We start from the raw sequence: 23,510 nt of genomic DNA, 5'->3' as shown, positions 1-23,510 counted from the left end.
CAGTGTAAGAAAGCCGCTGTACACATGTGAACGTGTTGTGTTAAAGTAAATTCTGTTTAAGCATTCTCTATTTATGGAGGCTGTGCAGTTTAGCATTAGCCTCTGAGGTCTGATTCATCACACACACTCTTTTTGCTTAGCTCATCCAAAATACAGGGATAAGCTATGGCTGGAATTAGAAGGGGAAACGCAATTCAGGCTTTTTCCAAGCGGAAGTGGATTGCTGAAGTGAAAAGGGCTTTTTTAAAATTATTATTATTATTATTTATTTAGTTGTTTTTTTTTTTCCCTCTTCCTGATTTTAAATTGGTCCGCAGTGCCCTGTTTATGGGTCATAGCAGTAGATGAAGAAAGTTTCCCCACTTGTGTTTTACCAGTTCAAGTTAATTACTAACCAGCCATGCCCTCATGCCAGCAAAACCTCTCTCGCTCTCTCTCGCTCTCTCTCGCTCTCTCTCGCTCTCTCTCGCTCTCTCTCGCTCTCTCTCTCTCTCTCTCTCTCTCTCTCTCTCTCTCTCTCTCTCTCTCTCTCTCTCTCTCTCTCTCTCTCTCTCTCACTGTTCGTGTAAATTGGATTTTAGAGTGCTTGGCAGCTCCTGCAGCTCCTGCAGCCCTACATGGCTGCTGTTTACATCTTTAAGTAGGTCAATATATCATTAGAAAAAGGAAACAGGAATGAGCGAGATGAGCTCTCGCACTTCTCACTTCTCCTCTCCAGCATCATCCTGGTTTCTGGACCTTCAGGTCTCCTTCTTGCGCTCCCTCCATCTCTCGCGCTCTCGCTGCCTCCGTCTCTCGTCCTGCTTCTTTCTCTCATGCCCTTTTTAATATAATTTTTTAATTATCATTTTACTAGTCAGCAGTACATTAGCGATATATGGAATTATGTTATTTTAATTGCATATTTCTGTAAGTGGAATTTTACAAATTGCAAAAATGAAAATCCATGTAAATCTATGTTAACTTATGACTAGTCAGAATTATATTAAGGGTATGTGGTCCTGGTAATGTGACTAGTCAGAATTATATTAAGGGTATGTGGTCCTGGTAATGTGACTAGTCAGAATTATATTAAGGGTATGTGGTCCTGGTAATGTGACTAGTCAGAATTATATTAAGGGTATGTGGTCCTGGTAATGTGACTAGTCAGAATTATATTAAGGGTATGTGGTCCTGGTAATGTGACTAGTCAGAATTGCTTTTGTAGATCTGAAGACTGTTACTAGTAAACATTTCCTAGCTGATCTCTGAAATTAGTTTCTACTAGTAAAAACTGCACGACAGAAATCTTGAATGTTTTTTCTAGTAGAAATTGTAGTTCCAGATATTGTCACTGTAATTCTACTAAGCAAAAGTTTTTACTCGTACAAATGTAATTACAGATGATGTACATGAATATTAAATTCTAATAGCGACAACTCTATGCATCTAGAATAGAAACAGCCCCTCTGTTCGTAAAGTACTAGCTTCCTCCCCCTCTCTCTCTTGCTCTCTTTGTGAACAGTCATCAGAACCGGTAGTGAGCTTCACCCTTCTTTATTATTCTGTCTTGGATCTTAATTGCATGGCTGTTTCCAGACACCTCTGTGAGGCTACAATTACCCAGAGCTCAGGTGAAGCTGCACCGTGACTCAGACTCGGAGCCGTCCACCTGCCAGCTTCAGTCCCGCTCCTCTGCTTCATTACCTGCCCCGCCTGGATGAGACACTTAGAGACGCTCACTCTTTATTTCTTAGGGTTCTGCATCCCGGCTTGTGTCTCGGCCGGTCTGTCTGCCTTTCTCAGGCTTTTCCTTTCGCGCTCGTTCTCATGCTCTCTCTCCCGCTCTCTCGCACCATATCAGCTTCTCTTTCCTCCTTAATCTCCCAGCTTGCTCTTGCGCCATCTCGCGCGCACTCTCTCACTCTTGCTACCCCTCACTTCTCCTCTCCAGCATCATCCTGGTTACTGGACCTTCAGGTCTCCTTCTTGAGCTCCCTCCATCTCTCGCGCTCTCGCTGCCTCGGTCTCTCGTCCTACCTCTTTCTCTCATGCCCTTTTCGGCACCACCTGAGTCTGTCTGTTTCATTCGCGCTCTCTCACGCTCTCTTTTTCTCCTCGCTGGCCGTTTGTCTCTCTGTCCTCATCCCTCCCACCATCTCACTCTTTTTTTTCTTCCACTGTTCCATCTTTTTCCGTCTCTTTCACGCTCTGTCTTTTTCTTACATCACTCGTAATTTTTTTTTTTTTACATTTTTTTAACATCGTTGTACAAATAAACACAATTCTGGTGATGTAAGTAAAAATATTTGAAGGGTAATGATGAAGCGGAGCGGAGCCGATGGAGTGGCGTAGTGCGGTAGCTGAGTGTACAGCTGTCTGCTGAGCAGCGGTGAGGACAATAGCGGTGTTTGATGTGTAATTCTGGGCGGCCGCTGGAGGAGCAGAAGCTGTGCGTCTGGAGCAGAGCGCAGGAATCCGCTGAGACACTGTAAAAAGGGGCTTAGTCAACCCTCTAATTAGCTGCTTTTATACGTGCGGGTGTGTTTGTGTTGTGCCTGTGTAAAGGCGCTCTGCGGATCTACTTGTGCCTGCATGTGTGCGTCCTGTTTGTTTATGTTTATTTTTTTGTATTCGACAACGGCAAGGCTTTAAATTACTCCGTCCCACCCCAGCGGCTTCATGTCTGCTCTGTTCTCCCTTGTAACCGTTTTCCGCTCACACCTCCACACTTACAGTGAACACTGTTTTTCCCCCCATTGAGTCAGTTCTGATTCAGTTTACCCAGTCAGGTGACGAGACTGAATTTGTTACTGCGAATAGCTAAGCAAGTAGTTCTAGGCATTTTCAGCATGATTTCCATCTGTTACAGTTTCAGAATCACAAGAAAAGGGTTTGGAGCTAAAGTTTGGGAGCATGGAGTTATAACACTACACAAATATTATAACTTGGAAAGGCTTTGTGTAGCAACTACAAACTTTCAGTTCTTGTCTGGGGAGTTTTCATCCAAATAACCAGATACATTACACTGCTTATAATGAAACGTGCAGTAGGCCTTGTTCTTAAAGCATTGCCAATGTCCTTAATATGCTTAGAAAAGTATTTTATTTGTATGATAATTAGTATCACAATTTAATAAAATTGAAAAAATATCAATTACGTGTCGTCAGCCTTGCCCCTCCCCTTTCCTCGTCCTATGCACAAGCACAAACACCCCCTTTTTGCTGACCGGGTGGAATAGTGTTGTGTGGCTCTGTCCGAGTCTCTTTGTTTGTTGCAGACCGGAGAGCTAGTGAACAGGAAACATTGGCTGAATTTTCCAAAGTGTGTTGAATTGAAATCATGTACAGCTCCTTTAAAGCAAGTTTTGTGTCATTTAGGCATGCACAATGCTAAGGACTGAGGTATGTTTAAAGTTCTTGTTCTAATTTATTAGCAACCTTTTTGTCGCCACTCTTACTTAGCATCATTGTGCTCCCCTAAAGCAGCAAACTTCAGACCCCGAGCACGTCTTGGCTGGTCTACATTGGGGGCATGAGAGAAAACGGAAAACTGTTTCAGTTTTTTTTTTTTTCTTTGCCTCCAATTCATCGCTTTGAAACGAAAGGCCCACCTAGCACAATGCCAGGAGGTCAAGCCTCTTTGAAAAGCAGCTAGTTTGATTAGAGTAATCCGGATTGGATCTTCCTCTGGCTCGTTTGGGGGGGATTCTTATGTAACTGCTCTGACTGACAGCATCAAACACTGCAGTAGCTCTCAAAACCTGGGAGCTGTGAGATAAGAGACTCAGCTCAGACATATTTACCAACAGTCTGAAAGAACTGGCTTTCCTGGTAGGCCCAGACATAATTAGTCTTTCTCGTGAACGCACACACACACACACAGACTAACACTCACTTAAACTTAGCCTTAGCCAGCTTCAAATGGTTCTTTGAGCAATGCCGTAGAAAAGCCACTTTAGTTCCTTAAAGATCCATGTTTATAACAGAGATGTAGGAGTGTGAAAACCTTTACATCAAAATCTAAAGTATGAAGATGCTTGTTAGAGGTCTTTCGGAGTCCGTGCCTTTATGGGTCAGAGCGTATTGATAGAATATGGAACTTTCCAGTGCACCGTTTGTTGTCCAGAAGAAAATGAGTCTTTGGTAGCATCCAGCATTGCTCTGGTTAGTATAAGCTCATTTAAAGAGGCACCCCCTTGTTACTCATATGAAACCTTCCAGATTCTCTCGATTGTTTTATTTATTTATTATTTTATGAATGAAAAAATGGCATGCAGTTTAACAGCAGAGAAACCCACCCAAATGTTTTTTTTTTTGAAGGGGATAAGGGGAGTATACAGAATTAAGTTAAAGACTACACAAGAGTTACGTTTTGTGGGTGTCGGTCTTCTTTCCCTTTGGTTATCCAGATATGTGTTAAGTTATCCTCATGGATACTCAAATCAAAATCACTAGGCAGCCGTCACATTCAGTGGGAAAGCGCTGAGTACCCAGCTTTGTCATAGCAGCTAACAGACGCCTGTGCCGGCCAATATATCTCTAGAGCGCCACCCAAAAGGCGACACAGCCAGTTGTGCTCTCTCTGGCTCTGGCTGCTGATGGCATAGCGGTGATTGTTGCAGCTTCTATGTAGAGATGTGTGTTAGTATTATAAATACTTTAGTGTCGGCTAATCAAAATGAATGCTACCAGAAATGGCTCCCAGGAAAAAACGTGACCAGGCTGTTTAGACAGATGTTGAGAGGTTTAAAACTCCAAACGAGCAGCATGTTTAGATGACCACTGCACTGAAATCTTTAATAATTAGCAGAAATGCTTATGAAAGATTTCTAATGCTAACTCGGGTCAATCTAGATCATGTCTCCTCACCTTCTCCTCCTTTATCTGTGTTCAGATGTGGTATAAATGTGCATAAAGAAGTTGATCTTGGCCTCAATATCTAATATCTGAGTTTAACATTTATTGGCATGCACCTCTTCTAAGTGTCAAAACTCTTGGCTTATTTTGGCCAGACTCCTAGCAGGAAGCCCTAAACGGTCTGTATGTCATCAGACAAGGTTTTCATTGGCTATATTATTGAGGTTGAGGCAACAAACACCTAACAGGTGTGTTTTCAGTAGCCTTTGAACAAAAACACGCTGTGGTCTTTCATCTTGGTTCAGCTCAGGCGAGCGATAATATCAGTCTTGGAAAAAGTGACGGCTACATTTCTCCTGACTCTACTCTTTTCCAATGCGTAGCGGAGAAGGAGACGGTCTGGCTTGGGCTCAGATGTGTTGGAGTGTGTGTGTAAATGGCAAATGGCCTCTTTTCACATTCAGCTGCCGTGTTTTAAGAGCTCCGTTTGAAAGAGGGGGATGAGGTGATTATCCTGGAGCCATTTGCACTTGTGGGAGGCTGCATCCCCCTCCCCGGTGGCAGTTGAAGACGGAGGCCGAGTTGGTGGCAGGAATGCTTGTGCCGTTACTGTCGGCTTACACAACGCAAGCTTCCAGACGTGCCATGGCAAGTCGGAGCCGCAGTCATTAGGCCTGTAACTGGGAAGGAAAGATGTCAGACATAATGGATGGATCATGTTTTAGTGATTTGCTTGTAATGCTCACATACACTCCCCATCCAGAACAGCGGGCGGTGTTGGGGTGGCCTTGAGGAGACTTGCATCAACTTTTCAGAAGACTGCACACCACTATAAGAAGCTTCGGGAACAATACGGCTTCTATCATTTTAGTTTACCATGAAAAAGAAGGGATTTTGAACTCTGAGAATCCCACGGTTACATCAGTCCAATTAATCATTGCAGTCATACACTTTTCATGTAAATGCGTAACAGGAAAAAGCCCATAATGACACAAAGATGAAACCTTGGGAGGAACCAAGGTAGGTTCGTCATTCCTTTTCTTTTTCTGGACTGCTCTAGATGATGGGGCTGACCTACAACACCATGCACTCACATGCCACCTGGATTGGTGAGGATACAGATGTTGGACCCCCTTCACACATGCACTATTACATGGAACTTTAACAGTAATCAGCTGGGAAGGGGTTAGACGTGAACACAGAGCACACAGAAAACACAGACTCAAATTCTTGGCAGACGTGGCAATCTACCTGCAGGAGTGTCAAACCCAGGACTAGTTTTATTGGTCAGTGTTTCAGATGTACTAATGATATGATAATCATAACATCAGAAATCACATTTATCATGATGATGCTACTAAATACTGTCATATCGCACAGCTCTAGTTGAGATCTGTGAGCTATGAGCGTCAAGTAAAGATCCAGAATAGGTAAAGCAGTTGGGATACTTGAGCCACCATGTCTCAACTATCATACCACTTTTAGCTTGCTTTTCATTGTACGTTAAGCTTCAAACTAATTTCTAATGCTTTCTCATGTCATTGTTTTGGAACGAAGCGTCAGTGAGCTAACAGTAAGACATAGAACGTTTTCCTGCTTTCCACACATTTGGCCAGTGTTCCTATCCAGACTGGCTTAATTACGTAAGTGTTGATGCTTGGGTCTCCACCTATCAGTACCATTTGTACGAGTAAAATATTGCACAACGGTTCTCAAGCCAGCCAGACACTACATGCCTCTCCTGGTTGTTTGTCACTTTACTCGTCTTCCCTTTTGCTGTAGATCAGATGGTAAGGAACTGAAAGTCCAGCACAGTTTGCTGATTACACTGCCATTACACAACAGCTAAACCTGGTAATTAACTGCTGAATTGTTGAATCAGGTGTGTTTAAGCAGCACTATTGCCAATCTGCTCCTCCAGGGCTGCTGGAGTTCACCACCTCTGCTGTGGAAGTAATGGTCCTGCACTCATTTCTCAGCTGACTTTTCCTGCCTCTTCATCTTCATCTTCTGTGTTGATCACTGTCTTCTACTTCCAGTCGTCTGCCAGTACTGCTCTAGCACACGTCTGGGTGACGTCCGGTGCTGTTGAATGTTTGTGAGTGCTTTATCATGGCAGCATTGTTATTATGATGTACAAATGAGGAACAAGCTAAATACAGCTGGAACAAAGATAAGGCTTACAAATGGTCTTGCACGGCTGTTGCAGTCCAGGACCTTCTTAACTGTAGTAAAGAACCATTGTGCTTTAAAACGTAGTTTTTTACGTTTAACACCTCTTCTTTTTTTTTTTTTCTTTTTTTTACGTTTAACTTTCGCTGTTAAACCAAACGGCCCATTATAAAACAAGTGCAGAGCTCTAAAACGACTCCAGCAAGAGTTTTATTAATGTGACTAAAGGTCAAAACAGTCCTTAAGGCCCAGAATAGCTTTAGGTATTTCAGAGGCACATGGCTATAATGCACAAATTTTGTGTGTATACAGTTGCATGTAAAGGATTGGGCATCCCTGGTTGGATTTCTGTTACTGTGGAATGTTAAGTGAGTAGAAGATGAACTGATCTACAAAAGGCTTAAAATTAAAGGTGATTCATTTCATGGTAAAAAGAAAGGTAGGCACTCTAAGGGATTTGAGCTCCCCAATACCTTTCACCAAGGTCTTAGACCTTAATTAACTTTTTAGGGCTATGACTTGTCACTGTTAGGAGAGGCCAGGTGAGGCAAAGTTCTAAGCCTTCTTAATGTTCTGTCTGTGTCTGAAATATAGCACACTACTTTGGGGTTCAGCCTTTTTGTAGTGGTGTATGAAAACATAGTGCAGATTTTTCCGTGCACTAGAACAGTCACACAGTGCACTGTAATATATAGTGTACAGATGATGTACGCTAAACAGACATGGAATACCTGTAATCCATAGCATTGTTTGCGCAGCTCAGATGTACATGTGGGGCTCATATGGGTGGAATATGGGCGAGGTTTCCAGATGGGTATGGGCTGCGACCCAAATAGACCCCATTGTAATAGCCCTCCTAAATCTCACATGGGTCCCATCTAGGCCCCATCTGTGTACAACCAAGATGGGGCCCAAGTTGAACTCTTTCTGGTTCCCATTACTGACCCTGATTGGCATCTATATGTGGGACCAGCGTGGAACCTGATGACCAAATGTTGTGGCTACTTATACAGGCCCTACATAGACCTGTTAGCTGGGGCATGTCGGCTTTTCTAAAGATCTGGATTTTCAGATGGGGGGGTGGGGGGCGGGGGGTAGTGATCTAAGCAGCTGCCTAGCACTCTAATAGTTGATGCCCACAAAGCAGATGAAGTTTCTTTAGTTTGTAATGTAATTAAGAAATAGCAGTTAACAAGTACAGTGGAGGTCAAGTTGAGGTCTGAAACACCAAGAAAACTTCTCTCTCCAAGAGAGCTGCTCAGAGGATTCCTTGAAAAACAAAACTGCAAAATATTTTCAGGAAGATTTAGCAGTCTTTGGAGTGGTGATGCACTCTGTTCTACAGTCTAGATCAACAGTTAAGCTTGGCAGTGGGTAGATTATGCTTTGGGCTGTTGTTGCAGCCAGTGTCCTGGAGGACATTTTACAAGTAGAGCATATAATGGAGGAACAACAGCACGTGTTCTGTACAAAAGCTGAAGATGAAAAGAGTATGGCTTCTAAAGCAGAATAATGACCTGAACACATTTGAAAATCCACAGTGGACTACCTCAAGAGATGCAAGCTGAAGGTTTTGCTAGGGCCCTCACAGTCCCCCAACCAAAACATAATTGAATAATCTGTGGATGAACACTAAGGTGAAGTCGTCCTTTAAAGCTTGAAGAAAACCTCAAAGGCTACAGCGCTTATTTTGGTTCTTGAATAATCCACTTCTAAGGTACATAATTCATGTACATGATGCAAATGATTGGGCATCCCTTGTCAATCACTTTTTTTATTTTTTTCTTCCCCCTCTCCGTTGTACAAGTTGTGAAAACAGGACAGGGGCACCATGTTCCAATGATTTTGGAACTCAAGTGATTTGAGCTCTCAGATAAGTATATCCAAGCTCTGAAACCTCTGAAATCAGCTATGCCTTGTTCAGTCATTGTTCGGAAAGGCCAGGTCATGCAAATTTCCAGGCTTTCTAAATACTGACCACCCCCCCCCCCCCCAAACCTTGTCCCAACAATCAGCAATCGTGGCCATAGCACTCTAAAAAATTAAAAGAATTGATTTCAGCCAAGCAGGAGAAAGCTGTATGAAGGCTGCACTGTGGACAGCCGGCCAGATGTTTGCTCATATTTTGTAAGGCCTTATAAAATACAATTCAGAATCAAATAAAAAGTATGGCAGATGGCATGGGTCAATCTGACCCATGAACTTTACATCAATTGCTAAGTAGCAGGGAGAACACTAGGGTGAAGTCCATTTTTATTGTTTGGCCTCCATGATTACATCAGTTTACAAAGTAATCAATGGATCACTCATTATAATCAACAGAGAAAGTCCTGGACTTTTTGGTAAAGACCTGTTAGTAAGGAACCAAGGATACATTTACAGAAGTGAGCGACGCATTTTCCTTGACTGTAACCATTAAACTAGAATTAGCTCTTCTCCTATTTCTGATCTATTAGCTTGATGTAGCGATACTGTATTACATCAATTTGGAGCACTGCGTTCAGTGTGTTTTCAAATCCCTTTGACAGTTATCCTTCGGAGAGTGTTGCCTTCCTGTGTTTTGGTTGGAGAGCCTTAAGCACAGCTGCTTCCAGGGCCATAAAACTTGTCTATCACCAGCGATAACTGACCTCTTTCGTGACCTCATTGTTCTTTTGCCGCTGTTCCTTGGAACTCGGTTTGGCTTGAGGGCAATGGGTGAATTGATCCGTAATCACTAATGTTTTGTGTTAGTGGTCAAAGGTAGCAGGGTAGAGCAGGAAAGGGAGTGCGCGCGTGTGTGAGTGAGTTGTAGGTGTGTAGTGGTGGATCAACCAAGGTCAGATTATTTTAAGGCTGCTTTGCATGCAGCTGAGAGCAGCACGCTGCCGTGAGTCATCTTCTCTCCGCAGGTTGGTGGACCCCGCACTGAAGTGGGACTGATTGGAGGGGGGTGTGAGACACTTCAGCTAATTATCGTGTTAGCCTGAGACTTATTTAACCCCCGCCCGCCAAGCAAGTGTAATATATAAGTGTTATCACGGCTTTCTTATTGAGGGCCCATATCTGATCTGACCTGCAGAGGTGTGCTATGCTACTTTAGGGCTTCAGTCTAGATATGCACTGTGGTAGAGGGGAGTGCTGCCAGGCCGGTGGGGTTTCCATGAATTAAGATTTGAATCTGAGAATCCATTATCCATGGAACGGTCTTGCCTGCACCTCCTTAGCAGGCTTAAGTTAAGCTGCCATTACTGAAACATATCCTTTCTTGTTTTAAACCCTTGTGGTCTTCCTGCTCTTGGATACCCCTCAATGCCAGTCCCTGCATTCCTGACATCACCTGGCTTTCTGACGTTTGGCACCTGACACCCCCCCTCAATAATCATACTAAAGACAAGTTATGTAGTTATTATAATTAACAAGAGTTGATTATAATAACTAAAAAAAAAGTTAGTCAGGTTTGACAGTACAGGGCTGCACACAGCAAAGCATTCCCCCACACTCCCACCACCATGTTTAAATCTGCTATGATCGCATTATGGATTGTTGCATTACACTAACACTAGAGGCATTCCTGGTGCATCCAAGTCAACAGAGCATTAGGCCTTTTTCACTAATCGTTCCTAAGACAGTAATGATATTTCATGGACTTTTTCTTATGACCGTTCTCAAAATCAAGCAAGATATTCCCTGTTATTCCTTGTAGGCAATAAAGGTGTCTTTTGGGAAATGTGAGTGGAGCCTTCATGTTCTTCTTGGATAGCAGTGTTTTTTTTTGCCTTGAAACTCACTGGAAACTAGGAATGCTCCAATCTGATTTAGTGGATCTGGATAGGGGCTGATCCAGGCAATTTTTTAATGGATCAGGTATTGGCTATTTTAATCCCAAACCAGTTCTCAGGGTCTTTGTTTAACCACAATGTTCAAAGTGCAATGTGGAGGTCTCAGGACCCCATTAATACACTTTATTGCTCATCCGGCAGCACTAAGGCACATTCTCAGAAAGTAAATAAGAGTTATTTTAGTCTTTAGTGTGGAGCTATTTTATAGTGGAACTGTACAGACCATATTATCTGAGACATCACAAAAAACCCCCCACTGAAACGCTCTGTTTTACCAGCGGGAGAACCGTTTGGATGTCTGTTTTTAAACCAGCACTGAAGAGTCCATTCAGAACCAAGTGGAGGCTAATGCTAATACTGTATACACAAGCTATAGAAACCCAAATCACAGCCCATTCACGCACTATAATACAGTTATTTTAAATCAGTAGTCCACAAACTACAACCAGTATCAGTCCAGAGTGTGTACCACTAAACACACACAGGATGTGACTTAACTGTAGTGTTTAAAGGAGCTGAGTCAGTCAGGGAGGAGAGTCAGACTGGATTAGAACATATTAAACACTATAAAAGTCATTCTAAAAACTAAATCAATCAGTCCAGAATGTTTCATAATATAAACTGAAACTAAACCTAAAAGATTTTACTTCAGTATTTATCAGCAGCTCATCTTCTCTAAACTGTCTGACTGGATTATTTATACAATCAAAAAGTTTTAAGAGACCGAGATCTGGATACCTCTGTTCCCTAGTCTCTTTCTAAATGTGTGCTGCTTGTTGAAAACTTTTAGGCTATTCCAGCCATTGCTGGAGAGGTTCTATTGTAATAATGTGTCGAGACACCCCCCCCCAGTTCCAGCTCCACTGTCAGCTGACCAGACAGCTCATTGTAATAATGCAATTAGCCCCATTCTTCGAGGGGTAATAGCTGTGGGAAATCCCACGTGCCGAAGCACAATTTGCATTGTCCCTGCCGCTTTGTCTTTGTCTCGGTAATCTGCCTTCCTCTACCCCCCCTCGACTGTTGTGAATTTCAAACAGAGCTGAATTAACAGTCCCTGCAACGATCCACATAGATTTCAAGCTTTGCTGCGCTGGCTAGTATCACAGGACTCGTTTTTGAGACCCACCCGAGCGACAAGGCACACGTTCACATTGCGCTTGGCTTTCGGTTTGCAAATCTGCCTAATCCAAAGTCCTTCTAACGTCTTGCTAAATGAGGGATTGCGTTACCTGCTTATTACAGAGGGAACTCTATCTCCGTTATCTTGAGTTATAGCCGTGCTGTGAATGAAGCGTTTGTTTAAGCGCACTTCCTGGCTCCTCTGTCCTCTTCTTTCACTCTGTGGTTGCAGCTTTAGCCAGAGGGAAGGGCCTGCTAGCACACAGCTGGGAGGAGGACGCTATTAATTATGTTCAGGACAGGGAGGTGGTGTTCCAGGAGCAGCTTTGTGTATGGATGCGAAACAAAACGGCAACAGGACGCCACATCGCTCATCAAGCGATGGAGTGGGTTAAGGAGCGAGGCGTCTCAATCACCACCGAGAGCTTGTGGGACTGTGAAGAACACGTGTAACCACTACAGGTGGTGTGTGGACAGCAGTGAAGGATGTGTGGGAAGCAGTTCGTTTAGGTCATTTTAAGTAAACATTATGAAAGAATGACAAAGCAGTGTGAGGTGGTCATCGAGACCTCGGGAGGACCTACAGAATGCTGTGGACCCTTTTAAGCGCCAAAGACCAGTACCTAGTTGGGACACGACTGACCGGTCATGTTGGGTTGTTATGCCAATGCCAGAAACAACCATGATTGGAGTTATGCAAAAATCGAGTAGATCTTGAAAAATTACGAGATCTCACTGATACCTTTTGGTTGTAGTTTTTTCCATTTGATTGATAGTTGCTGGGTATTAGTGATTGTTCAGAGAAAAAAAAGCCTTTGGAGTAACAGGTGTATGTATACTGTGTTTAGATGTTTGTGGACACCATCTATAATTAATCCATTTGTCCGAGTTGCACCCATTGCTGACACAGTTGTCGTAGTAAAAAGGTAAAGGTGCACGTATTTGTCACTGTACAGTGTGGACTGTACAGCGAAATGTGTCCTCCGCATTTAACCCATCTGGTAGTGAACACACACTCACTGTTAGGGGCAGTGAGTACACACACACACCCAGAGCGGTGGGCAGCCAACTCCAGCGCCCGGGGAGCAGAGAGGGTAAAGGGCCTTGCTCAAGGGCCCAACAGTGGCAGCTTGCCGAGCCCGGGAATCGAACCCACAACCCTGTTATCGATATCCCGGCGCTCTAACCGCTGAGCCACCACTGCCCCATAGCATAGGACTCACTGGAGCAGATTACAAGAGCAGTGGAGCAGTGGAAGAGCTGTGAGCTTACTTTTACCAATACTTTTGGGATGAGTTGGCAAGTTGGGGATGAGGTAGGGTGGAGATCTTCCAACATCCTGACCTCACTGACTCTCTTACCACTGAATGCAATCAAATCCTCACAGCAATGCTCCTTCAAAGTCCAAAATCTGGACAGTAGTTTATATATATATATAAAAATCTAAAGAAGTCTTAACATGTAACACAATATGTACTCAAATAAAGGTAAAAAATGTGCCTTGAAAGTAAAGAGGACATTCTAAATCTCTCTCTCTCTCTCTGTGTGTGTGTGTGTGTGTGTGTGTGTGTGTGTGTGTGTGAGAGAGAGAGACTGCTCAGGAAGGAAGCATTAGTTGACCGTGCGAGTTTGTTGCTGTTAACACACAGCCAACGACTTCCTCCCTACAGTCCCAGATCACACACACACAACACTGCCCCCAACTCTTTCCCTCTCTTTCCTCCTCTCTGTTCTCACTGTCACGCTCTCCTTCTCTCTCTCTCTCTCCTTTTCTCTCTGGGTCTCTTTCATATTTAGAGCTGCAATATTTTTATCCAGAGATATATTTATCCAGTCATTTTCACCTAAAGTCACCACAAGATCCAACATGGCATGGTATTAATAATGCACCCTGTGTATCCAAGACTGGAGTAAAATCTATAATGGGCAGATATAATCTGCCTCTGGTTGTTGCACTATATGGACAGAAGTATTGGGACACCTGCTTGATTCATCGTTTCTTCTAAAATCAAGGGTATTAAAGAGTTGATCCTGCTTAACTGTCTCTACTGTTCAGGGACGGAGGCTTAGTGAGGTCAGGTTAGTGTTGGTCAGGTTAGGATGATCACCACCCCACCTCATCCCAAACTTCTCACGCTCTTCCCAAAAGGACCGTATGGAGCACCATCATTTTATTCCAGAGGACACAGTTCCACTGCTCCACGGCTCAACCCTGGGATCTTTTATACCCCTCTAGCCCACACCTGGCATTGGACATGGTGCAAAAAGGTTCATGTTTACCTGCTCCAGAGTGTCCTATTCTATTGGCAGTACTTCTCCACAGGGATGCATGTACTAGGACTCCTCACTCTGCAGTGTTCTGCTGTTAACTTTTATTTGGCTTTTCTCCTGCTCCCCCATCAGTGCTGTTGGTGCTGGAGTGTTGTGGCTGTTCTGCGGCTGCTTTCTGAGTCTCTTCAGCTGCAGCACTTCCAGAATGTTCCAGGGTGGTTGTTGGAGTAGAGGCGAGGCGGGGGGCAGTGAGGGTGGGGGGGTTTGACATGAGTTTGTTGTGCTTTTAGAGCTGGATCTGGCCTGTGCTTTCCCTTTCTGTCTGGCAGTAGGACAAAGACATACACACACACAGACAGAGGTGGGGAGAGAGTTGGAAAAACAGAGGGAAAGCAAACCACACACAGGCAGAAACAGATTTGGTCTTGCATACAGATTCCTTCAATTCTGCATAGTCACGCTTAATGAAACTTCAGTCCGGGTGGCAATAAGGACAATACGTCTGTAGCTTTTAGTTGTACAAGCTGTTCTGGTAAATCTTGGGTTCTATCCATGTACTGACCATTTCGCTTATTGACCTCTGCGTTAGACAAACCTACCCGGTCTGTATACCAGGAACAGTTATTCGACTATAGATCCTTATTTACCTTGAACAGTTTGAGTGAGTCATACTCCAACTCTTCACCAGTGGGCAATCTCTGACCACATGCCCACCACATTGTGGCAGATGGGCTCTAAATCCACATTGTAGGCTTGGAGCAAAGATGGTCCTCCTACGCTACTTGCCTACTATATACATTTTTTTATTTTTTGTGTTTTGACGAACTTGCTGATACGATATGCATCACGATATAGGGGTTATGATACAATGTATTACTATACTGTAAGCAAAGCAATATATAACTTTTTTTATTATTGAATATTAGGAAAACACATAGTATAAAAAAGCACCATCATGTGCGCACACTGGCCCCCAGTAATAGTGTATACCAAGGCAAAACTTTGACACGGTATGAAAAAAGTGGATACTACCCACCCGTACCCTGTTCATCACTGGAAAGGGACCTCAGAAAGACCGCCGCATTCTCAGCACAGCAGTGACACTAGTGTGGTAGTGGAATGGTAACGTGTGGGACTCTGGTTTACATGCATCATGCACAACAGCGTTGTTGAGGTTTCACACATGGTCACTGCAAGGTTGAGAATGGACCACCACCCGAGAGTGGACCACCAGCCAAGAGACTGACCCATGTGAAGGGCTGGAGAACACGCACATGCAAATGTGGTTGTGAATGTGGTACTCCACAGTCCCAGACACCAGCCAGATGAACCTACAAGATAAATGGGTGTTTCTAGTACAGTGGCCAGTGAGTTCATCATGCTGCTAGTACTCATGCATTCAGTTTAGGGCTGTATTTTAGTGCTACTGGAAAAAATATGTGCGACTCCCCCCAGCCAGGGCCCGCAAGAATTGACTGATGAGGATAGATCAGCTCCATGCACAAATCCCAAGGCGAAGCCATTAAACCACACGTACCGGACCTTAACCAGCTGATTAATAGAGCCTGCTGGGTGAAGTGAAGCAGGTGCGGTATAAATCTGACACCCATATACTGGTCTGAAAAGGAGGCATTCACCATTCAACTTCAGTTAACAAGATGGTAAGGGGTGGTTTTACTTCAGACCAGAAGAACAGATCTGCACTGCACAGTGTAACCCTGGTTGATCATCTTAGCTTTTGACTGGTGTTGGGTATTTTTAGCTGTTCTACAAGCATCATTCAACCAGCATGATCAAGACATCACGGTCATGCCGGTCGATCGGCTTCACCTTGAATCAACCCTTAATCTTTCTGCTTAACCTTGAATCAACCAAAAAAACTTAACCCCAACACTACCTCAACACTCCAAATCTAACCCTAAAAGGGTAAGGTTAGGCTTAGGGGGTAGGTGTAGGGTCTCATTCAATAGTTTGCATTCCAGCATCCAAATAAAGTGTTACCTTTTACTCCTTTAATTTGACTATGTTGAGGATGTTAACAGATAAAACAGTGAAATTACAGAAAGGTTTGTATATGAAGTGAAGGAATTGAGTTGTCCATTAAATCAGTGACAAAATTGTCCATTAAAGTTTTTCACGGTTCTAGAACTGTTTCCTTTCACATGGAGTCCAGTCGTTTTAATAAGAATAGGGCGTTTTCTCCATGTCTTAGAGCCTAGTTTTATACGTTCTACGAAGTGAGAAGCAATTGAGCAACAATATTGCTCAGGATCAGTAACTTTTTCTCAGCTGTAACACCTGCATGACTCGCAAGGCGTTTGACAGCAAGATCAAAAGACGTCATGCGGCGTAACCGTTTATCTGAAATCAAAGCGGTGTTTGGTAACCCCAAGGAAACGTTCCCAGGCTCTTAGTGAAGCCGCGAAAGCTGGAAACCGTCAAGCCCTTTCTCTCGCGCTCCTGCCTTTCACTTGCTGGTGCTCTCTCTTTTGCTCCTGCTCACACACTTAGGGAGCCAAATAGCCATTTCCCCGTTTTCCGTGCAACTCCACGGCATGCTAAAAGGCTCGCTGGCTGAAAACTCGCACATTTAACGCGAGAGCGCCGCAAGACCTCTTGCCGTCTACACTGCCAGAAACCCTTCTTGCTGTCTTCCTGTGCAGGAGGTGAAGCGTTTTTCTCCCCCTCTTTCTTTTTGTGTTTTTCTCTCTCTCTCTCTCTCTCTCTCTCTCTTTCTTTCTTTCTCTCGTTCTCGCTTGGTAACAGCTGCTGACCTATTTAAGAAAGGGAGAGAAAGAGAGAGAGAGTAGGATGAAGAAGAAGAAAAAGCAGCCAAGGAAAACAGTTTTTCTTTTTGCCGTGTGGGCCGCAGGACGGCGGCTGAGGCAGAACCGCTGCGCTCTACCCAGATCGCTTCTTTCTGCTTATTCTGGCCTGACAGACAGCATTTGATATTGTTAATAGTATCAGTAAAGGATAGAAAAAAACACAATAGCTCTTTGTCACCCTGCTCCGTTTTACTCACGGTGGGTTATTTTGCTTGGCAGCCGGTTATGGGAATACTCAGTGGGGTGGTTTGCAAACAGAGGCTGTAACACTGGATCCTGTACTGCCAGTGGTTTGGGCCTTCTGGCGCTGGCGGAATGACTGTAGGGGGTTTAATGGGCAAGATGTTTAAAAGCTGACCATCATAAATGCTGATGTGCTGAAACCATGCAGATTGACTTGTATTAGCATGCAATATAATGAAAATCACATCGCCACAGTTTCCTCTTGCCCCAGATGTAGTCGATCAGCCGGGGTTCGTTTTGGTATCTAAAGTTTTGCTTCTTTAATTTTGCACTAAAATGCAAACGATGGAAGCTAATGCTCGTAGATAGACTTGCTCCTGTAGTCTGATGTTGTAAAAATGGTCAAAAAGTAGTGCTTTTGGATTTTTTAAGATTCATACTACAGATTTCTTAAAATTAATGGGTCTGCATTGGACAGATATTTAGATTTGCCTACTGTTTCGTACCGTATACCCATATGTATTATACGCTATTAAAAGTATGAGATCCTTGAGGAACTTTTGGAGGTTCTTCAGTTTAGAACTGCGGAGGAGCATTTTTCTTCTAAAAGCCCCTTCTTGAAGGTTCTTTAAAGCACTTTTAAGTGCGTTGCATAAGGATCTTACATTTTAAACCATGTACCTAACTTATAAGTACACTTATTTTATGGTCGTATAAAAAGAAGTCATTTAGTGGCTTTTGAAGCATCTTGAGCAGGATAGTGTGGATGTGTGTGTGGATGTGTGTGTGGATGTGTGTGTGGATGTGTGTGTGGATGTGTGTGTGGATGTGTGTGTGGATGTGTGTGTGGATGTGGTACAGGGATGTATGGGGTACACGGTAGATCCAAACACTTTTTCTGAGCACCAGGGAGACCTGACAGAGTCTAGGCTTGGCTAGGGGGTCTACAGGCAGCGTCAGCAGGGCTGTGGGTTGAGGGGTGGCTGCTGTGGGGACGGTGTGGGTCAGCCTTTTGTTTAGAGAGAGGAAATTGCAATGCAAACAGATGCCTCACGTCCACATTCACCTCCGCACTGCAGTCCAGCTCTGAATCAGCCGGGTCACTGAAACGCTTCAGCAAACAAGACAGGGTCACACACATACACACGCGAGTGCACACACACATGGTGCAGGCAGATGAGTGCGCTCCCTCCTTTCTAAATTTCCATTTATACTAAACTGAAGACCGTGTCCCCACATTATTTTCAGCCTCCAGTGTGACCTGCAGATACGTCATAGTCACTCCATTAGATTTGTATGACTGACTGTTGTTGTGGGTCACCTGTAGAACGTGGTGGTTTGTTGGACATTAGACAGACTCTGATCAGCTCTGCACAATTTCCTGCATTAGGTTTTTTTTTAAATCCAGTACTGTGTGACCAGCCCTTAGAATAGCTGGAAATGACTTCAGTTAGTTACATATTTGTATATTAATGTGTGTCTGTTGTATGTTTATGTGGTGTTTGTGTGTTGCAGGTCATCAAAGTCAAGCTTCTCAGTGCCCCCCCAATGAGTTTGAGTGTCGGGGGACTGACGTGTGTATACACCTGAGCAAAGTGTGTGACAGCATCTCGGACTGCACGGATGGCCGTGACGAAGGACATCACTGTCTGGGTATGTCTATCTGTGTGTGTCTCTCTCTCTCTCTCTCTCTCTCTCTCTCTCTCTCTGTCTCTCAGGCTATTTTGGTTTCTCTCTTTGTCTCTTTGTCTCTTGCGCTCTTTCTGTCTCTCGTTCTTTCGCTCACACTCGTGTCTCTCAGGCAGGGATCTCTAATTTTTCACTCTTTCTCTCTCTCTCTAGCAATTCTTGTCTTGTCTTTTATTCTGTCTCAATGCAATGCATCTCAATTTGTCACTCATTCTCTCTTGCGTGTTTCTTCTCTCAGGCCATCACTCTTTCTTGCCCATCTCTCTCTCTCTCGCTCCCTCTCAATCTACCATTTTTCATTCTCTTTTACCTCCACACATATGCGGTGGCCAGAGGGTGTCTTTCTCTCAGACACTCATTTATTTGGAAATTACCTTGAACTTTGGGTTCAGTCGTTGCCTTTACTGCTCGTCGCCTCCCTCCCAACTACAACCCCACCCCACACACACACACACACACACACACACACACACCTCCCAGACAAAACACCTCCATCAGCCATGTTAATGAGCTGTCTGCTTTATCTCCACCTGCTGGTCACTCAGCCTCTCCAGACCTTCACCGCCTCCCCCACCGGACGCATCCATCCCCTCCAGCGAGAGCAGACTCCAATCAAATCCCCCAAATTAATTGGAGTCGGGGTCGGTACATGGTGTCCCCCCTGAGTTTTATTGCTTTGCTGCTGAAAGAGGAGGCTCCGGGCTGCTCCAGCTCAGAATAAATATCCACTGTCATTGGCTCTGCTCAGAGGCAGACGCTCTCTTGTGGACGGTTCTGTTAAAGATGCTGACAGGTCTTTTTTTGTTGTTTTGGTTTTTTTTTTGGTTTTTTTTTTTTTTTTTTTTTTTGGTTGGATATACAACAGCCCATATTTGCTACAGTGTGGTGACCTAAATTTGTTCATAATGTTGGAATTAATGTCTGGACTCTGTCAGTGTTTGATAATGAACTGGCATGAATGTTAGACCTTGTGCACATGGCCAAAATAAGGCCAAAGATCATGAGCCTTTTTTTATTTTTCATTTAATTGCTGAGGTGAGTCAGTAGACTTTAGTTATTTTTGAACCCTTAACCGTTTTACAAGTACAGTTCTGACCGTATGGTCCAACCGTTCAGCTTCAAATGTGACTCCTCAATTCTCCTGATTCATCAAATCCGTCCACAAATTTGTCTTCCCACAACGTACAGTGCATCTCTACAACACAGGAGTTTTCAGCTCTACATAAAATAGTGCCATTGTGCCTCAACTCCCAGTATAATGAGAACCCATGTGACCTAGAGCATTAAGTGATGAGAGACTCCGACCCAAAACCTGAAAAATTAAAGTTCAATTTGAGAAATTCTTCATATTTCCTGCAAAATCATACCTTGACTCATGTGGATGAATAGTTTTGTTGCTTGGAATGGGGTTACGAGAATCTGTGGAATGTCTTGAATAAACTAATATATAAACAGCAAGAGGCAGAAGATCAGTTTCTGGGTGTCCATTGATCAGTTTCACACAAAACATAGATGGACGCAGGAATCCACCAATTACATAATTATACATTATACAATAATAATACATAATATTAGAGCTATTTAAAAAAATTATCTCATGGGTTTAAAATACTGTTGTCACACAGCTTCTTAAACACTCTAAATACTTTCCTAATGACCATGTTTGGTCACACATTTTGGGGTGTCCTCAGCTTCTGTTGGGCAGGTTTCAAGAAAAATATGCTCCGAAGCTCTCTTCACTCTAGATATTATGACACAGGGCACACTTTCGATATGGTTCGGGTCGTGCATGGGCCATCTAAGCTGTTCTGGTGCGTTTCACCGCCCACACTACGCGCGCTCATGTGTGTGTGTGTGTGTGTGTGATCGAGTGCCCAAAGCTCATGTTTGCGTCCAAAGTCCTGCGCTATTCTGGCTCAGCCTGCCACCCACTATCTGGAACATGATGCTCTGCCCATTTAAGCAAGCACAAGGCATAAAAACGCATGCCAAATAAAGGGGAATGCTGTGATGAGAAAGCAGAAGTATCTTATAATCTCAGTTCTGGTTATGTGAGGAATTGCAGGCTTTAAAAGTACACTAGGTCACTGATTCATTGCTAGCTTGTCACAATACCGACCGCACAGCTTATTTACAACATCAGCACGGAAGAACAAAATACTGGCAATATTAAGAGTGTGCTTGTGAAAGTGTATTGGGACATTGTGATGCACACGCGTCAAGCATTTATTAGGAACACCTGTTATGCAATCAAAAATAATGTTTACAACAACCTTTGGAATGGGTTAAAAAAAAGGGGATTTCAGTGGTTTTGAGTATAGCGTCATTGTGGCGCCAGATGAGCTAATTTGAGTATTTCTAGAACTGCTGATCTGTGTGATAAGGGAAAAACATCCAGCGAGCAGCGGTTCTGCAGAACTTGTTCATGAGCGAGGTCAACAGAGAATGGCCAGACTGGTTGGAGTGGACAGAAAAGCTACAGTACCTCTGATAACTTCTCTGTACAGTTGTGGTGAACAAAAAACAGCATGGCCAACCTTGAGGCGGATGGGCCACGACAGCAGAAGACCAAGTTGTGTTCCACTTCCATCAGCCAAGAACAGAAAGCTGAGGCTGCAGTGGGCACAGGCTCACAAACACAGGACCGTTGAAGACTCTTGGTGCAGTCAGATGTCAGTGCCAACAGTGTGAATCCATTGACCACAGTCCAGGCTGGTGGAGATGGTGTGGGCAGTGTTTTCTTTGCACCCTTTGGGCCTGTTAATACCAGTCAATCATTACTCGAATGCCACAGCGTATTTGAGGATTGCTACTGACCATGTGCATCCATGGTCTTCATGGCCACCATTTACACATCATCTTACGGCTGCCTTCCAGCATGATGACGCACCATGAGACGACGCCAAAGCCTCAAACGGGTTTCATGAACATGACAGTGAGTTTAGTGATCTTCAGAGGCCTTCCTGGTCACCGGATCTGAATCTAATGAAGCACCTTTTGGGATGTGGTAGAAGTGTGGTAGAAAGTGATCCTGAGAAGTCTAAAGGTATTGCTTGATGCATGATCTTGTGGACTCCATACCCTAAAAATCGAGACTGTTTTCAGAGCTGAAAGAGGCTCTACCCAGTATTAGAATAATAATGTCCTGATGAGTGTAACTGATCACAGTAAGCAGCCCAACCATCTCTTGGACATCTCCTGGATGCTCTGGGGCCCAAACTGTGTAAATGTTGTTCAGGATTTGATCCGTTTTTCCTTTTATAGGCTAAAAGGCTTATAATACACGTAGAAGGGCTAGAGGTAAATGGCTTTACAGTTCATACTTAACTGTTGATGCACACACTCCATACCTCTGGCTCATAAATTGACCTATTGAACCTTTTGCTTAGCACTTGCACTCTCCCCATCACAGACCCCATGCTCAGACACACATACATATGCACTTACTGAAAGAGCTCTTTCCTCCTGACCGGTTTCATACATCTGCTTTCACGGAAAAGCCTGCAGTTTCACAAGCGCAGCTCTGTTTGGACGCACAGACTCTTGGGTTGCGCAACTCCGACTCGGTCACAACCCCCTGCAGCGCTCAGTTCGCCGTTCTTCGCCTGTGAGTAATTACTGCCATGTCGCTGACAGGGGGAGTGAAAGGGAAGACTAGGAAGAGATGGCGGGCTGGAATGTTATCACTGTTCAATAAATCTGCCTGCTGCATTAATAACAAAGTGAGGCATGCGGGGAATTGCAAAAGCATAATGTAATATTCATATTTTCTTAAAAGGAACACAGCGATTCGGGAAACATGGCCCGAGGGTGACATTTGATATTTTTCTGCAAAGCAGTTTTTATTTATATTTATTTTGGACTTCTGGAATTTGGCCCCCACTCATACCTCTACACATCTAAGGGTTAAAAATCCAAGGTGATTTCAGAGCTGAAACTAAAGGGCTGTTGATGGTGCTCCATGCTGCTCCATGGCCACAGCGGTGTTTTGTTTGTTGTCTTTAGTTAGGTGGTGGTTATGGACAATCATGGTGTGGTGATTTTGGAAGGAACGTCCGGTTCAGTGAATAGATTAGGTACATTAGCACTGTTAGTGGAACTGTTAGTTACTTATTGAAGACCTAGATTGTGCACCAATATGGACATTTTGGGCCAGTATACTGTGTACATTTTCTGTGTTTCTGAGTATTTGAGGTGGTGTGATGTAAATACTATATTGCATAAATACTAAATATGGGACTTAAGTTGAGGCTAAGATCTAGTTTATACCTGGATCCGGTCAAGCCACATAGAAATGCAAGTGTAAACGCACCAAAGAATCAGATTTAAACCAGATACAAATCTGATCACTCAAAACACTTCGAGGTGGTTTAAGGTGCGTTCGAGTCGCATGTGATAGCGTATAGTTAGTAGGTAGACTCCTGATGTGACCAGGTGTAAACAGGGTCAAATAATGGCTAGATGTGGCATTACAACCCATTTTTAACCCAATGCTTCCAGAGGTGGTGCTCCTCCGAGCGGCGCTTTCCTCTGCAAAGCTTCCCCAAGCTAGGGTTAGCACTTAGCCTAGCGTAGATACCGGCTCG

General features: G+C 43.9%; 1 protein-coding gene across 4 annotated transcripts in view; it reads left to right on the top strand.

Moving 5' to 3' along the window:
* lrp1ab (low density lipoprotein receptor-related protein 1Ab) overlaps positions 1–23,510 on the top strand; it is a 163,312-nt gene that overhangs the window by 31,766 nt on the left and 108,036 nt on the right. For all 4 annotated transcript variants that reach the window (XM_072656430.1, XM_072656427.1, XM_072656428.1 and 1 more), the window contains exon 3: positions 18,751–18,888. In XM_072656430.1, the coding sequence (XP_072512531.1) occupies positions 18,751–18,888 (138 nt within the window). The remainder of the gene's footprint in view (positions 1–18,750; positions 18,889–23,510) is intronic.

This window comes from Salminus brasiliensis, chromosome 14, assembly GCF_030463535.1.
Source record: "Salminus brasiliensis chromosome 14, fSalBra1.hap2, whole genome shotgun sequence".
NCBI lineage: Eukaryota > Metazoa > Chordata > Actinopteri > Characiformes > Bryconidae > Salminus > Salminus brasiliensis.
This window is presented reverse-complemented; position numbering and strand designations above follow the sequence as displayed.